Source organism: Saccopteryx bilineata, chromosome 2, assembly GCF_036850765.1.
Source record: "Saccopteryx bilineata isolate mSacBil1 chromosome 2, mSacBil1_pri_phased_curated, whole genome shotgun sequence".
NCBI lineage: Eukaryota > Metazoa > Chordata > Mammalia > Chiroptera > Emballonuridae > Saccopteryx > Saccopteryx bilineata.
The window spans coordinates 371,551,050-371,569,528 of NC_089491.1; the positions used below are offsets into that span (position 1 = coordinate 371,551,050).

The 18,479-nt window shown below is 49.3% G+C and overlaps 1 protein-coding gene across 1 annotated transcript; it reads left to right on the plus strand.

Annotated features, from left to right (window-relative positions):
* The first annotated feature begins 803 nt into the window (after window positions 1–803).
* DUSP3 (dual specificity phosphatase 3) lies at window positions 804–10,714 on the plus strand. Its single transcript, XM_066263515.1, has 3 exons — window positions 804–990; window positions 3,979–4,205; window positions 8,573–10,714. Exons 1-3 carry the CDS (start codon window positions 866–868, stop codon window positions 8,776–8,778), a joined length of 558 nt encoding a protein of 185 aa, XP_066119612.1. The 5' UTR covers window positions 804–865; the 3' UTR covers window positions 8,779–10,714.
* Window positions 10,715–18,479: the final 7,765 nt, after the last annotated feature.

An 18,479-nucleotide genomic window follows, 5' to 3' on the forward strand; every position in this document is an offset into this window, starting at 1 on the left:
GCGTGGCATCTAGGTGTGCTCTGCGCATTTGCTGAGGGAGAGGGAGAACTAACACCTATTCAGGGCTCACCATTAGTGCTGGACTTTCCCTTAAATGTTACATTGAATTTTCCAAATTCATAGGAGTTAGGAACTAGTATTATTATTCTCATTAGCAAACAGGCTCAGAGAGGTTAAGTAATTCTCTAGGGTCGGAATGCCAAGCCTCGCTGCACAGTGCCTAAGCCTTTAAGCACTAGGCTGACTCTCAATGCATGTTAAAAGAAATGTGTCCCAGAGTCGGGCATCTCAAACTTTAACCTTCGGAGGGCCTGTAAAATGCACATTGTCATTCAGGAGCCTGAGCTGGGTCAGAGACTCTGCCATGCTCTGAGGTGATACCAGTACTGCTGCTGGTCTCCAGCAGGAAGAGTTAGAGCTCACAAACGGAACCCTAGTGTCCCTGTATCTGGAAAGAAAAAAAAAAGCGACACTCGAGTGTACCCCGGTCAATAGGAATATTTATCGTGACCTGCTTTTGGATGATGAAGTTACTGCACTTTCCAGTTTATAATGATACAGAAAATGCCCTATCTGGGGATGGGATAGGACACCACTGCCGCCTCCGAAACCCAAGACTGGAGGCACCTCTGCCCCTGAGGACAGACCCAGAGGTCTTCTGAACGTTCGCTCGGGGCCGGGCGGCGGGCGTATTTCCCGGGAGTGGAGCGCGCGTGGCCGCCCAGGCTCTGCCGCTTCCAGCGCCCGGCGGACCCGCCTCCGGGGCGGGGCGGGGCGGGTCCGGGCTCGAAAGCCCCCGCCCAGCTGACCCGGCCGGTCTACTCTCGCTGTTCGCCGCCCGGGCGTGCAGGGCCCGGCCGCCGCCATGTCGGGCCCGTACGAGCTCTCGGTGCAGGATCTCAACGACCTGCTCTCGGACAGCAGCGGCTGCTACAGCCTCCCGAGCCAGCCCTGCAACGAGGTCTCCCCCAGGATCTACGTGGGCAACGCGTGAGTCGCCGCTCCGGAGTCCCAGCCCCACTGGGCCCTCCCCGGGGCGCACCGCCCACCCGGGAGCTGGGGAGGGGGCGTTGGCAGTTGCAGGTTGCGGGAGCCGGAACTTGGTCGCCCCTCCTGAGCTGAAGCGGGGACTGAGCCGGGACGGGGCGGGGGCTGGAGTCACCGCCCACCCCTGCGCGGCGGGCCGAGGGGCTGGTCCCAGCCGGGCCCAGCGTGGTCCTTCGCTTCCCCGGGTGCGCGGAGCCTGGGGGGCCGCTTGGCCAGCCCCGCGTCCGTCCCGCGGCTGCCACCAGCTAGAGACTCGGCCTTGGGCGGGGTCAGGGCTACTATGTTCACTAAACAGGTGGCCCTCTGTCGCCCGGCCGGAGCTGTCATGTGACAGCTGCCTGGTTCTGCAGTGAGGTCACCGCGGAATGTCTGCCTTCGCTGCCATGGCAACGAGCTGACGTCACAATTCGGGCGTGGAACTTTTCCCGGCTGGGCACATCCAGATCTGGAAATCGACGTACCCCAAACGAAGGGGGCATCCGGAGAGTCAGGCCGGAGTTTTCCTCGCCCCTTCTCCCGCCTTCCAGACAGGGTTTGATATACATGGATTCTAGAATGATCCAATGATAAATCCCATAAGGACCCAATCCATCACTTAGAAAAGGCTCCTACCTTCTCACGACCAGGAAATGTATTATTTATCACTTATGAGTTCTTAAACAGGCTTTCTCATTTTCTGCTTAGGCAAATTACTTAGTAAGAAATTCTCAGCAGCAGGAGAGAACCAGTGTTAACCATTTTGAGAAGTGCTGAAATACCAGCTGAATGTAAAGAATAGATTACCAAACCTGTACAGCCTTGGGGGGGGGGAGGCTCCTGTTGGACTTTTGTAAGATGGTAAGGACCCAGTTACCAACGTTCTTAGACCCAGCGGCCCAGGGACTGTATTTTAGAAACCCAGAACTATCCCCCTTCTCTTATTTTACCAAGGAAGAGATACTGGCAGCCAACCAAGTCGTTGAGGGATTGTGAGGACAGGGTCAGTGTCTTGCTCATGTCTGTATCCCCCGATCCTGGTCTGATGCTTACTCTGCCAAAGACTGCCACAGAAATGGAGGGCATCTGGAGCTAGAAGGGCCCATAAGGCAGGTCCCAGCCTCATAGGGGACTGTCTCATCTATTCTATCATTCATTCACTATATTGAGGACCTATGTATGTATCAGGCAGTGTACAATGTTCATTCCTAGTAGTGATAGTAATGATAAGGTAAATTTATTGGATGTTGAATTAGTATTAGGGAAGGGAGATGAATGGTAATGACTCTTCAAAGTTATTTTATTTTTAATGAGCCACTGCTTTGCCATGGCATACAGTGTGGTGAAGGATAGATAAAACAGAGTCCCAGCGTCTCAGCCAAAGGCCTTAGTAATTGCAAAGTTTTGAGGATAATTCCCTATCCAGCCATTCAAGCAGCAAGTGGCCTTGACACCCTTGGAAACCCTGATTTCTTGGGCAGCTTGGCACATTCAGGTGTCATCATTTTCCAAGTGGAAGCTAAGATTGTGAATGTCTGGTGGTAACTGTAGTGGCAAGTGCTGAGGCCAGTGTAGAAAACACATTCCTTGCTCTCTAAAGAAATCTGGCCTTGCCTTAGCCAGGGGGGTGTGGGGCACCCCGCAGGGAGGATTGACTGAGTACCTAGTGCTCCCCCACCCATCGGGAGTCCATTAACAAAATCAGGACTCAGAGGTCAGAGAGGAGCATGGATGAGCCATGTTTTCTGAGTGTTGAGATTTGCAGTGATGTGGGCATGAGAGGCAGGGTGGGGGCAAGGGGGAGACAGAGCGGTGCGGCTGGTGTCAGGAGAAAGGAGGATTCCTCCTAGCTTTGAGGCTCAGCAGTCCATGTGAGCACATGCACATTCTTCTACTGTCCTGTCAGGTCAAGCTTTCAGCTCTGTCCTTCCTTCCTCACAGGGCTGATGCTGTGACAGGCATGTCACATCAGTAGGACAAGGTGTTTTATAATGTACAAATAGCAGTTTGAATTGGGATGTTGTGAGATGAAATAAAGGAGCCCTTTGACTATTCAGCTCAAATGTTTTGGAAGCCCCATAGCTCTGTTGGGGCCCCTGCTCCGGAAGTGGTTATTTGCCCAAGAGAGCATCAGCAGTGTGGCTACTGGACTGTGGCAGGAAGGGTCCCTCTGGAGGACAGGAGGCCGTTGTTGTTCTTTATAACCCAAAGAAGGAGGCTGCCTGGGATGTGCTGATTTCATTCTTCTTCACTGATTTTCTACATATTCATTCAGCACCTACTCTGTGCCAGGCGCCATAGCAGGTGCTGGGCATACAGACCTAAAGCAAATGTGGTCCCTTTGTCACAGAGCTCACAGAACTGGACATGAAACAAATGAGCACAGTCAAGTGTTAGACTAGTAGCCCTGACTCAGTGTCTGGCTCTGTGTGTAGAATAGTTCCTTTAACACTCACAATTCCCAGTGGTTAGATCCTGTTATCACCCCCATTTTACAGACAGGGAAACTGAGTCACAGACAAGTAAGTGACTTGCTCAATGTTGCCTGGTTGGTAAGTGGCAGAGCTGGATTTAGGCTTAGGCAGTCTGGCTGCAGTGCCCGTCCTTAGCCACGTGGCTATACCACCACCACAGTAGGGAGCATGATGAATGGAATGGAGGAAGTCAGGAAATACTGCAGAGGGTGGTGAAAAATGAGAGCCTGTCCATGGAGAAGGGCATTCTAGGTAGAGGGAGCAGCTCTGGCATGAAACCACCTAGTCTATTTGGGGCAGCTGCTGGTAATTCGATACAGCTGGGGTGAGGGCGAGGGTCACAGATGGGGAGAAGCTCTGCCAGGGGCCAGAGCATGAAGGGCTTCTTGCTTTGCCAAGAGGTTCAGAATCTTCTCCATCTTTCCCCCCCTGGGGCTGCCATTTGGTCAGTCAAGCATCCCCTGCTGTGTCCCCTGTCCAGGTCTATTGCTCAAGACATCCCCAAGCTGCAGAAACTGGGCATCACCCACGTTCTGAACGCTGCTGAGGGCAGGTCCTTTATGCATGTCAACACTAGTGCCAACTTCTATAAGGACTCTGGCATCACCTACCTGGGCATCAAGGCCAACGACACGCAGGAGTTCAACCTCAGCGCCTACTTTGAAAGGGCCGCAGACTTCATTGACCAGGCCTTGGCTCAAAAGAATGGTAAGGGACCCACCACCCAGGAGACAATGGGAGGCAGCTTTGACTGGACTTTTTGTTGGAAAACCTGTTGTTTCCTGTCCCCTGTGTGAATGACTGAGCGTTTTCAGTTTCTCTCTGGCTGCCTGTCCTGTGGCCCCAAGATGTACTAACTTCTCACGCAGTGGCGGCCTCGGGGTCCTTGTGTTTGCTTGTTTGATTTGACTTTGACTGAGGGTTAGTTTCCAGCTCCCGCCCCCAACTCAAAGACTTCAATAGTGAACATTTCTTTCCCATGATAAGACCTCCTGAGGGGAGGGAGCTCCAGGCTGGTTGATTCAGCAGCTCAGTGGCAACATCAGACTGGATGCTTCCTCTCCTCTCTCTTCTGCCATACTTAGTGTTGGGCACACCCCTAATGGGCCTAAGATGGCTGCAGCATTCTGGTTACCGCCTCCCAATAGGACAAAATGCAGCAAAAGATGTGGCAGTCATCTCTTCCTCATGTTTCACTCATTTTTTAAGTGCAAGTAAAACGTTCCCCAGAAATCCTCCAAGTGGAATTCCCCTCCAAGTGGAATCTTGGGCTAGAGCTGGGTGATGTGAGTACAGGCAAGGGGAATGGGGCAGCTGTGACTGGCTTGGGCTGGGGGTCAGTACAGCCCACAGGCCAGATCTTCCAGCTAGACTCTAAATGCTTCCCGCAGCTCCCAAACATCCGGAAAGACTGAAGCAGACCATCTGAGCCGCTGGCAGCCAGGCAGGGCGTTCCGAACAGAAGGCCTAGAAGCCAGGGGCAACAGCCACTTGTCCTTTCTGTTTTCAGCTTGTTTCCCTCAGCGGCCATCTTCACCTTCATGCTGTCTCCAGCCTCTTCCTCTCTCCCCTCCCCAAACCTCCCCAGGGGAGGTGAGCCCCCTGAGGTGTGATCGGCCTGTCCCCCAATGCTACCCTGTCTCTCCTACACCGATGCTTCTTGTGCCCACAGCCACCCCACTGAAATGATTTCCGGCGACTGGTTTATTAGACGCTGGTTTTCTCACATTTGGGGCCCAGGGGGGAAGTTTGGTCATCTGAGAATCTGCAGACTTTACGGTCAGGCCTTTGGTGGTCCTTCGGTGATCCAGTATGTGTCACACCGCTCCCAAGCCCCATTCCGGCTTTTCTGAGCTCCTGTGTGGATGAGAATAAGAGTCCCAGTTAAGGGGATGGATGTTGCTCTTGTGTGTTGGTTGGTCACCCATTCAGGGCACTTAGAGTTCTTTGACTTTGTTTCCTCTTTCTGTACAACTAGAACATACCCTGACTTTTTGTGATCTCGTGCCTTAGCCAGCAGGGGCTAGGTCATCAGCAGAGGTGGATTACGGTTGGTTGAGGCCTCGGGTGCAGGAGAAAATATTGGGCCCCTTAAACTTGATGTCATTAGAAAACAGTGTAAAGTTGGGGTCTTGCAGGTCCCTTCAGAAGTCAGGGCCCAGGGCGCGTGCCCAGTGCGCCTGCCGTTAAATCTGCCTCTGGTCATCAGTTTGGAAAGCTCTCTTAGCCTCTCCGATCGCTGTCCTCTGGCAAACCTCACCGTGAGCTTTAGCGTTGGGCCCAGTGTCCTCTCTTCTAGGAAGCCTGCCCTCAGGCAGCCCCACTCTGTCCCTAGTCTGTCTCCCCAGCACCTGATATAGCAAGGGACACTTTAAGTGATTACTGAATGAGTAACAAAAAATAAATTCCATGGGCTCTCTTGCCAAGTGTAAATGCTACTAAGATTGATTGGTCAAGTGAATCAACAGAAACTCCCCATCCCCATCCCCATCCCCATCCCCATCCCCTTCCCCTTCCCCTTCCCCTTCCCCTTCCCCTTCCCCTTCCCCTTCCCCATCCACATCCACATCCACATCCACATCCACATTCCACATTCCCATCCACATCCCCATCCCCATCCCCATCCCCTTCCCCTTCCCCTTCCCCTTCCCCTTCCCCTTCCCCTTCCCCATCCACATCCACATCCACATTCCACATTCCCATCCCCATCCCCATCCCCATCCCCATCCCCATCCCCATCCCCATCCCCATCCCCATCCCCATCCCCATCCGCATCCACATCCACATCCACATCCCCATCCACATCCCCATCCACATCCACATCCACATCCACATCCACATTCCACATCCACATTCCACATCCACATCCACATCCACATTCCACATCCACATCCCCATCCACATCCACATCCACATTCCACATTCCCATCCACATTCCACATCCACATTCCACATCCACATCCACATCCACATTCCACATCCACATCCCCATCCCCATCCACATCCACATCCACATCCACATTCCCATCCCCATCCCCATCCCCATCCACATCCCCATCCCCATCCGCATCCGCATCCACATCCACATCCACATCCCCATCCCCATCCACATCCCCATCCACATCCACATCCACATCCACATTCCACATCCACATCCACATCCCCATCCACATTCCACATTCCACATTCCACACTCCCATCCACATTCCACATCCACATTCCACATCCACATCCACATCCCCATCCACATTCCACATTCTACATTCCACATTCCCCGTCCCCGTCCCCATCCCCATCCTCATCCCCATCCCCATCCCCATCCCCATCCCCATCCACATCCACATCCCCATCCCCATCCCCATCCACATCCCCATCCCCATCCCCATCCACATCCCCATCCACATCCCCATCCACATCCCCATCCACATCCACATCCCCATCCCCATCCCCATCCCCATCCCCATCCCCATCCCCATCCCCATCCCCATCCCCATCCCCATCCCCATCCCCATCCCCATCCCCATCCCATCCCCATCCACATTCCACATTCCACATTCCACATTCCACATCCCCATCCACATCCACATCCACATCCACATCCACATCCCCATCCACATCCCCATCCCCATCCCCATCCCTATCCCCATCCCCATCCCCATCCCCATCCCCATCCCCATCCCCATCCCCATCCCCATCCCCATCCCCATCATAATGGACAGCAGAGGACTCTCCCTTCCTGCTTTGGGAGGCATTTAGAAAACAGAGTTGTGTTTTGGGAATAGAGTGACAGGAACAGAAGAGAGGGAGGAGATGACAGGTGGGGGTCAGATGCTGCAGTGCCTCTTGGGCCATTTGGGGAACCATGAAATGGTGCTTTTGTTTGTTTATGTTTGATTTTTTTGTCTTGATTTGTTCTTGCATTTGACATTTATCTTTTATTTTTAACTGCTTTGTTGAGGTATAACTGACATTTAATAAACTACAGATAGTACAGTTTGGCAAGTTTTGACATATGTATACACTTGTGAAACCATCACCACAACAAAGATAGTGAGCATATCCATCACCCCCGAATTTTCCTCTGTTCCTTTGCAGCCTCTCCCTTCCGTCCTCTCCCCCCTCCATTCCTAAGCAACCACTGATCTGCTTTCTATTACTAGACACCAGTACCTTCAGTAGAGTTTTATATAAATGGAATTACACAGCATGCACGCCTTTTAGGTCTGGCTCCCTTCGCTCAGTTAATTACTCCGCATCCTATCCGTGCTGTCCGTCCATGCATGTCTTATTCGTGCACATACCAATGGTTCATCCTTCCAATGCTGAGAAGTATTTGGTCTATGAATGTGCCACAGTTGGTTCATCCATTTACCTGTTGGACATTTGGGTTGTTTCCATGTTTTGCTTTGGATTGAAATACAAGATTCATTTAGAGGAGTGGCCCTATCACAAGTGTATTAATCAGTGCATTGCATGCCCCCCGTGTACTGGCCTCCAGATCAAGAAACAAAGCACAACCAGCACCCCAGAAAGCCCACCACGTGCCCAGTCTCAAGTCACTCTGCTCCCAACTGTACGACTGTCCAGACTCTAACAGCACAGATCATCAGTTTGCCTGCTCTGCCGCTCTGTGGAATCATATACATCCTTTGGTGTGTGTCATCCATGTTGTTTCTGATAAGTTGTAGATTGTACATTCTTGTCATTTATCCATTCTGCCGATGATGAGCCTTTGGGAGTCTCCGGATGGGGGCGGTTAGGAATAGTGCTGCCTGTGAACGTTCTGATGCATGTCTTTCGGAGAAGATGGATTTGAGTTCCTGCGAGGCATGGACCTGGGATGGAATGGCTGGGCCGTAGGGGATGGACGAGTTCAGCTGGGGTAGAGGCTGCTTCACAGTTTCCCGAAGTGGTGTGCCCACCTGCTCCCGTGCTCCAGCTCCCCGTCCTCACTGACGGTGGGTTTGGAATGGCCTTGCATCGTTCTTGTCATTTGCATTTGCTGGAAGAGTTTTGACTAGAGTCATGGTATGATGGGATGGCCCCAGCTCACCGTGTCACCCCGTTTCTTACAGGCCGTGTGCTCGTCCACTGCCGGGAAGGTTATAGCCGCTCCCCAACTCTAGTCATCGCATATCTCATGATGCGTCAGAAGATGGACGTCAAGTCTGCCCTGAGCATCGTGAGGCAGAACCGTGAGATCGGCCCCAACGATGGTTTCCTGGCGCAACTCTGCCAGCTCAATGACAGACTAGTCAAGGAGGGCAAACTGAAACTCTAGGGCACCCCCCGCCTCTCCTCTAGGGGCTGGACAGGCGAGGCCCTGGCTGAGGTGTCCCGAGCTGCCATGGTTAGGAAACACAATGTACCCTGTTCCCAGCATCACTAGGCACTTGCCCACATATCTGTCCCAACACAGCCCTGGGCCACTTTCTCCCGGGGAGCACATAAAGAAGCTTGTTAAGGAGGACGTTCTTGATCCCTGGTGTGTCCTGTGCTTGCAATTCATGATGTCCCCTCCCTGAGGTGGGGCTGCAGGGGAGGAGGACTGGTGACACGCATGCTTCTGGATGACCCAGGGCAGAAGGTCTGTGGAAGTGTAAGACCTGAGACGCTCACAGGGGCCCCTCCTGACCTCCCCGCTCCTTATCCCTGGGTCCTCTCCTGAGCGGGGACTGCAGCACCTCAAGCCTCCTAAAGGAACTATGCAAACTCGGGCCTCCCCCCCCCCCCCCCCCCCCCCCCCCCCCCCCGCGTCCCTCTCTCTTGTCTCCTCCCAGCCGCCGTAGGCAGAGGCACTCTGTGAAGTCTGAAGCCGGCGGCGGGTAGCTGTCAGTTGTGGAAATTCTCATGAAGAGACCACATTTTAATTTTTTTCTTAAGATTAAAGATACCTAAACAAAGAAGCCCTCAGGTGGACAAACAGATTCCCCTGGAGGTCTCTCCTGAATCAGTAGTTTCTAAAATCCCAACCCTTGGAAGGCTTGAGTTCTGACTCCACTGGAATATTCCCCTGGGACTGCTCTTAGTCACTTGGTTTGTTCGAAGAACGATGCCTTGGGCATGGTTTATTTTTCTTTTTTAGAAAACAGGGTGTTGAAGTCCAACCTATTTAAAAACCCCACCATTTGGAGAATTACAAGGGTTTTGTCCTGAATTATAGTGTTGGCGAGCCCAAGCCACTCGTGCTAGCTGCTTTTTGTCTCGGTTGCTATTCCAAGAACAGGAGGAGGAAGTTGGCCAATTACAGCATGTGTGTGGGTGGGTGGGGGGTGTGTGTCTCAGAAACACAGCCAGAGGACCCACTAGCCGGGAGCTGAATGGTCCCATGCTCACACCCTGCCCACTTAGAAGTAGATCCTGGACCCTTGGAAGCAAAAATGACTCAGCCAGGCAGAAATGAAACATGATGGAGTGTCCAAATGGAGGCTTTATTGGTGAAGAACAAACAAACAAACTAAAAGAAACAACTTTTTTAAAGATGATGTCAGAATGCATGAGCTCACATGTGTGTGCACATTTGTCAGAAAATATAGATTTCATTTTCAACAGTCTTGTTAGGACTTTGCATGATTGTCATGGAAAGTAATACAATACTGTCATCTTCAGGTTTCTTAATGGCAGAGAAGTGGTCCTCCGCCATTCCCCCAATACCGAGCACGTAAGTGTCTGATAGAAGTTTGTGGAATTAAACTTTTTTTTTTTTTGAACACCAAATATGCAGGGCGTTGTTCTGGTGGGTGTATCAAGCTCCCAGAATCCTGAATTTGTGGTAGGATCACTTGCAAGGATTTGCAAAGGAGTCTTACCTTAGAAATGAAATATCAGGGACTTTTGTTGAATATTTAAAATTGTTTTAAAGTCAGGCAGTGTTAACATGTCAAGGTGCAGAATGTGCCTTTTTCAGTCAACCAGGGGCTTTTGGCCAAGACAAGGAGAGGCAGGTGTGCCTTTGGAACTCTCCCACAGGTGTAACGGCCTCTATCTCAGCGGGGGCAGCACTGTGCCGCCTGGATGGCCCCTCTTTGGGACCACAGCTGCCCTCAACAAACTACAATAGGATCTGTCTTCTTTTGCAGATACTGGCTGCCCAGATAGAATGAGCCACCGGAGTGAAGTGGCCATCCTCTAAACTCTGTACCTCACAGTGTTCAGAAAACTCTCCCACTTAATCTAACTTGATCCTCACAATAACCGTAGACATTCATGTATGGTTACCTTTAAAAAAAGGGGAGCTGGGGTTCAGAGTGACTAAGGGCATGACCCCCAGGGTTGCCCAGCTCAAGGCAGAGTTGAGGCAATATTTTAGGCTTGCTGTTCCTTGAAGCTGAATTCTTTCTCATACTACACTCCTCCTCAAGAAATGAGCCCCCTGGGAGTGTCCAGGTGCACTGCACCAGCCCTTGACCCAGCCCATGTGCACAAGTGCCAGTTAGTTTTGTGGACAGAGTACAGCGACTCAAGCTGTGGCACCAAGGCAGATCTGGGTGAGGGGGGACGAAGTTGGCACAGACCATCCCTGCTCCAGGAAAAGGAAGTAAAAGATCGGGTTAGAATGTGTGGCTCTTCCAGGAAACATGTAGCATCTCTAAGTCGGAGCTTTCTGCTCCGCTTCCGGCAGAGGCCCAGGCTATGGGGCTGGAGCTCCCCTCCCATGCCCAAGCATGGTCACCCCCAGGACAGCCCCAGCTAGTTAGGCGCTCCCAAAGGCCTGTTTGTGGGGGTATAAGGAAGAAAAGGTCAGTGAGAGAATTACTGCCTTTACTTTGGGACTACTTTTATGCTGATAACTTGGGATTTCTTGATAATATAGTCTCGGAAGCCCATATTTACTTCACAGGTTTAGCTCCTAATTCTTTGAGTAAATAAAATCAAGTTCTATTGTTTAAGAGTCAGCACATGCCCAGCACTGAATGGAAGCTGTTTCTGGACAGCTTTTTACCTGTGGGAAGTGAGGGAATAGGAACTCAGGGGTCCCTCACTCCCCCCACCAACCTGATCCCTTCCTTGGACTAGCAGAGCTACAGATCAGAGCACCAAGCGTTTCTTCTCTATTCTAAAGCAGTGCACATACCACAGGCTGGTCTATTTCCCTGCCACTCTGAGTTATCTGGAAAGCAGAAATCACCACCTACCAACCAAGGGGGCTTGTCTAGAAGGCCTCTAAGTTCCCTTTGGCTCTGACACGGTAGGGTTCTCTAAGAATCCGCTCTTGGAATTGATCACCATCTGGAAATTAGAGGGTATGTAATGACATTGACCAGCAGGTGGCGCTGTGTCCACCTGTGGTGATGGAGGATTCGAAAATGTTGGTGCCTTTTGTGCCACAGTTAATGTTAAGATGCTAATGTTTTAATCAAAATAAGCACTGATCTTATCATAAAGATATAAGCTTTTCTCGCAGGAAATTTTCTGTCATAAAACCGGTGTCAAGTATCACTGAAGAGCCAACAATCATGGTCCTTCCAAGTCAAGATTTTATTCTGATTGGAAACAGAGGCCATTTCTGGTTGAGAGAGTAGATTGATTGGAAGCTTAACTTACCTCCTGTCAGCTTTTAAGGTAATTTGATTGTGAAAGCGAGAATTTTCTGGACAGAGAAAGGAAGGTATTAAATTGTTTTTCTGAAAAAATAAGTTTAGTGTCTGTTATATCACAAATCAGTGTTAAAATGCTAATACTGTAACCAAAATAAATGTCTTATATTACCACAAAATGGTCTTTTTTTTCCCCCCGGGTCCTTCTTATCACAATTGATTACTTTTTTTGCTTAGCTTTTATGTTTGCTTATTCTAACTTTAAATTTTTTTATGTTTGCTTTTTTTAATTTTTAAAAAGAACTATCTAAAAATTAGCCCTCCTCGGCCTGACCTGTGGTGGCGCAGTGGATAAAGCGTCGACCTGGAAATGCTGAGGTTGCCGGTTCAAAACCCTGGGCTTGCCCGGTCAAGGCACATATGGGAGTTGATGCTTCCAGCTCCTCCCCCCTTCTCTCTCTCTGTCTCTCCTCTCTCTCTCTCTCTGTCTCTCCCTCTCCTCTCTAAAATGAATAAATAAATAAAAAATTAAAAAAAAAAAGACTTTAAAAATTAGCCCTCCTGAGCTAGTTATAGGATCCATGATGATTATATTTATATAGTAGATATTTGTTGAACATTTATGACAAATATCTGTTAGGAAATCTTTTTATTTATGTAGTTGTTTAAAATTTCAGCTTTATTGAGGTATAATTGACTGGAATATTCTTGAGTACAGTGACTCACCCCAAACGAGGGAGGTAAGATTTATGGTCCTAAGAAAGTAGGGGACAGGGGGACAGTCTCATGGTGGCCTCATATGAAAATGACTGGGTGGCACTTTAGGATTTGTTAATCTTGCAAATGGGCAGTCACAAAATTTATCCTTGCCCCCAGATGCTTTAAATTCCACCATTAGCCTTATCTCCCCAATGATAAGAACCACCCCTTTCCCTCTGAATAAAACACTCTGGGGGGGGGGGCTTTTCTCCCACACAGAGTGTGGGCAGGAAAAGAGCCTCTCTAGTCTCCAGCTCCCATAACATGAGGCACTTAGATGAACTCTTTGTCAGACCTCTGACAACATAATCTTTATATTTTTACACAAAATCTTGAGGCAGAGCACTAAGATGCAAAACTGGTAAAACATTTAAATTAAAAATGTAATACTGTATATACATAGTAATAAATTCAAACAATACAAAAGGCTTATAATAAAAAGTGATCTACCCAAACATTTATCCCTCTCCTTAAAGGAAACTGCTATTAAGTAGATCCTTCTAGAAAAATCCCATTGTTATGTTTATAGATATCCTTTTCCTTATGAATGGAAAATGGTCTACATTTTGCCTTTTTTGTTTAATATATTTTACCCATTGTTTCTTACAGTCCCATTCATTTTAACAGCTACATAGCATTTCATTGGCTACAGATGTACAATAGATACTGTATAATTCATGGATGTGATTTTTGTATACTCTTATTTTAAAGGTCCAGGCTGCTTTAATAAGCACAGAATGTTGAAATGAGACTTACAGATGATAATGGCAGTTTTAAAATCTGCTTTGTGCCTGACCAGGCGGTGGCACAGTGGATAGAGCGTTGGCCTGGGATGTGGAGGACCCAGGTTCGAGATCCTGAGGTCGCCAGCCTGAGCGCGGGCTCATCTGGTTTGAGCAAGGCTCACCAGCTTGAGCCCAAGGTCGCTGGCTCAAGCAAGTGGTCACTCGGTCTGCTGTAGCCCCCCCAGTCTAGGCACATATGAGAAATCAATCAATGAATGAACAATCAAGGAGCCACAACGAAGAATTGATGTTTCCCGTCTCTCTCCCTTCCTTCTGTGCCTCTCTCTGACCCTCTCTGTCTCTGCAAAAAAAAAAAAAAAAAAAAAAAAAAAAAAAAAATATATATATATATATATATATGCTTTGTATCCTGTTAATTTCTATGTCTGTTGTGGTGGCAGTGTCAAATCTATGCAAAAACTCAGAGCTAAGGAGTGTCCTGTGCTCACTTGTGTAATTTTATGGGAGTAGACATACCCAAGCCTAACTTTTTAAAAGATAGACTCTGAGCAATAGCTTGTGAATTGATGACCCATTTAGGAGATAGTCAAGTGCACAGAGGTTGGTTCTGAGTGTACACTAAAGTGGGTTAACCTGGAGGCAACACAATGAAAGGATGGGCTCCATCCTTTTAATTATATTTTAAAATAACAAATGCATATATATTTAAAACCATAAGACATCTCTGGAAGCCTGGCCTTCTGAGAACCCCAGTCCGACGTCCATAAACCAGACGACCTCCTAGTTTAACGCTGCCAGTGCACTTGGGAAGCCACCCTGAGAGGAAGGAGGAAAGAAAGAAGAGAAAAGGTGATGTTTAAGAGGAAAAGAAAGAGTGGAGGGCTGTGCAACTCGGTTCTGAAGAAGGAGGAGAGTCTCCAAATACACAGGGTGCTGAAGAGCCTCTCTTTGGCCAGACTCTAGTCAGTCATTCCTCCCTCAACCCTTTCTACTAGGCTTCAGCTTTGGGACTTGCATGTTTATCTCTGTTTTGTCCAACTTGAGCAAGAATCCCACTGAGTCAGTTTAGCCAGAATCCTCCATCCTCCTTATCTGACCTCCTCAATATCTCATTGGCTTCCTCATCCATCACCATCCCCCAGGGGAAGTTTGATCACCCTGGCCTCCCTTCAGCAAGAATCCCGTTAAGTTGGTTTAGCCAGAAACCTGCTTACCCCTGGGCTTCCTCTTAGTAATAATGTTCCATCCATTAACCACCCCCCTCCTGCACCCTATCCTACAATCAGTATGTCAAATCCTAACCCCTAGTACCTTTGAATGGGACCTTACTTGGAAGTAGGGACATTGCAGATATAATTAGTTAAGATGAAGTCATTAGAGTGGACCCTAATCCAATGTGACTTGTGTCCTTATAAAAAGGGGGAATTAGGACATAGACATGCACACAGGGAGAACACCGTGTGGAAATGAAGACACAGATGGGGTAAAGCTTCTTGGCAGGCTGAGGAGTCCCCAAGGTAAGGCAAGGCACCAGAGGCCAGGGGAGGGGCACGGCACAGACTTCCTCACCACCCTCGGAAGGAGCTAACTCCGCCAGCACTCTGATCTCTGAGTTCCAGCCTCCAGAACTGTGAGACAATAAATTTCTGTTGTTTGAGCCACCATGGAAAATTTCTTTGTTTCAGCAGGCCCAGGAAACTAAAACACATGCTCATTTACATACTGCTGCCTGGGCTGGGCCTTCTGGAGAACAACCTTGCAGTATGTAGCAAACTGTTCATCTTAGACCAGCATTCTGTTTTGGAAATAACTCTAAAGTTTAAAAAAAAAAAAAAAAAAAAAAAAAGTTACCTGTGGAACACTTCTTGGCAATGAAAAAGAAGAAATTGTTGAAAAATGCAATAGCTGGGATGAATCTCCAGGGAATTATGCTGAGTGGAAAACAGCTAATCCTAAAGGGTGACATACTTGGTTGATTTCTTTCTTTCTTTTTTTTTTTTTTTTTTTTGTATTTTTCTAAAGTTGGAAACGGGGAGGCAGTCAGACAGACTCTCACATGCGCCTGACCGGGATCCACCCAGCACGCCCACCAGGGGGCGATGCTCTGCCCATCTGGGGCGTCGCTCTGCCGCAACCAGAGCCATTCTAGCGCCTGAGGCAGAGGCCACAGAGCCATCCTCAGTGTCCGGGCCAACTTTGCTCCAAAGGAGCCTTGGCTGCGGGAGGGGAAGAGAGAGACAGAGAGGAAGGAGAGGGGGAGGGGTGGAGAAGCAGATGGGCACTTCTCCTGTGTGCTCTGGCCGGGAATCGAACCCAGGACTCCCGCACGCCAGGCCGATGCTCTACCACTGAGCCAACTGGCCAGCGCCTGGTTGATTTCTTTATATAACATTTCTGAAGTGACAAAATTATAGAAATGGAGAACAGATTAGTGGTACCATGGGTTAGGGGTGAAGAGGGAGGGCATAGGAGAAGGGTTATAAATGGGCAATGAGTGGAATCTTTGTTCCAAATTCTCAATCTGGGCTGTGTAGTGAATACTTGACCCTACACACGTTAAAAAAGTTTTATAACAAACACACCCACACACAAACACACCCACACACAAACACACACACGTGTACAAGTAGAACTGAGAAATCTGAATAGGATTGGTGAGTTGTATCAATGTCAGTATCTTGGTTTTGATACCTTACTAACATTTTGAAAGATATTCCTTACAAGTGCATGTAAATATATAATGATCTCAAAAGAAAAAAGTTAGTTTGCGAAGTTACTTTGTACAGGATGTTTCATAGCATCCCTACTGAGGATGGGGGACTTTGGATATATCAAAAACTGCCCACAACAGAAGTCAGCTAAAACCCTGGGGTTTCACTCTGGGGCATTGTCTAGCTCTGAACAATGACAAGCTTGTGGACTGGGTAAATACAAAGTTGAATTGATGTTAAGTGAAACAGCAGGTGGCACCATAGCAAGTTGTCTCTGAGCCATTCTGCGGGAAGCATGGCTATACACTAGCAGAGAATAATTCAAAAGTTTGGGAATAATTTAGAGATTCAAGTCCACTGGATTCTTCGATCTCTCTTTCTTTAAACATTACTTTAGTTTCAAATAAAAGAATGAAATAAAATCCTGACCTTCACTACCATCCTAGCTGGCTTCTCCTTCCATCTCCAGCAGGTGGCAGAAGTGTTCCAAAGATGGTCCCCACCTCTCCGTTTCACGTGTTACTGCTCTGCAGCTTCCAACAGCAGGTGGAGCTCCAGAACCAATCCTGTCAGCTCAAGGACTCTAGGCATCAGAAGGGCCCTCTCCGAAGACCAGGGCAAGGCTGCGATTGTTTGGCCACAACAGGGTTAACGGTCCACATTCCAGAGCAAGGGAAAAGGAGGCTGGAGGGTCACAGACAGGGGAGGGGGCATGAAGGACCAACTTCTCACAACACACAGGCTCTGTTGGGAGAGATAGATCACCTCCAACAATGGTCACAGCTGTTTTTGTCTGCCCCGAAGGAAAGACGAAGGAAGCAGGTATCAGAGAGGGCCCTTCCTGCAGGGGCTTCTGTCTGGCTTGTAAAACTGTCAGAGCAGCTGCATTCATGTGTTGAGTGATGGATGATGGAAAGAAGGAGGGACAGACGGCCGCAGATGGACACAGCGACTTACAAGTCGAGGCAGGTGGCAGAGGCCTACCAGAGGCTCTGCAGGTGGAGCACGCTGATTCATTGCCCAGTGAAAATACCAAGGAGACCTGGGCCACAGCCCTCTTCCCAGCCTCCTTCAGGGCCAGGAGCGGCTGCCTCCTCAATCCATCTGCAATGAAAGCTTCCGCTGGTCCTCCTTTCTTTTCCTGCACCTCAGGTGTGAACCCTCTTCCCCCACGCCTCTGCCCCTCCCAGGCCTCTCATTCTGCTCCAGGGCTGAGGGAGCAAATCCTTTTGGTTTCTTTGTGGCTGGCTGGACCTGGGATGGCTTCATGGAATGCACCCCGTGGTATGCACCAGTAAGATTTTCCATATTGGACTCAAAGCTGGTTTTGAAAAATGTAATGGGCTGGGAGACAAGAAAAAAAAAACTGTTAGCACTAAAAATGTTGGCCTTGGCTTTTGCTAAGAAAAGAGATTTTGTGCTCTCCACTCCTACCCACAGCCTGGCTAGGAAAATAACTGCCTTTAGAACATTAGCCTGCAAGCCACAGTGAGTGTCCTGGCCAAAAAGTGCCTGTCACCATGTGAAGGATCTTTGAGGAGCGTGAGCTAAGGTTTCCCTCCTTGAGCTCCAACACCAGCGCCTGCTAACTTGCTCACCCAGGTCTTGTAACCGGAATCCTCGCCCCCTTACCCGAGCAGGTGGCCCTCAGTTTTCCCTCTTGCCTTCCAGAAGATGCCAAGAAGGGCTTTCTTGGCCAGGATAGTCAATGCTGAGCCTCATGGAAGTGGGACCAATGAGATTTCTTTAAAAGCATCCTTCTGCCTCTGTCTGGGTCTGTGGGGGCCAAATTGACAACTGTAGGGCCATTTGTTGGGGGTGACAAATGAACTTGGCCTGAGAAATGGGATCAACTGGGCTCAGCTCTGTGGAGGATTCAGAGCTGCTGTTTCTTTTGTTAAGCTGGTCCAGAGTTTGTTTTGAGAAAGCCAGAGGGGCCCTGGGGGTAGAGATTAAGAGCCAGGGCTCATTTTGATATCTGGAAACCACAGCCGTCTCACACGCCCCTCTCTCTGGGTCACCTGGGAGCACCAGCAGCAATTTGGGAGTTTGCTGCACTTGAGGAGAAGTCTTTGGAGAGGGCTTGTTCTGAGCACACCCCGTTCCCTCCCCCTGGGCTGAGGGAAGCATGGGACCAGCCCTGCCCCAGCCTGTCATTGGCTGGCACGAGGCAGAGGGGGCTTTAAAAAGGCAAACGTGTCTGGGCTGGGGACTGGAGCTTGTGCTACT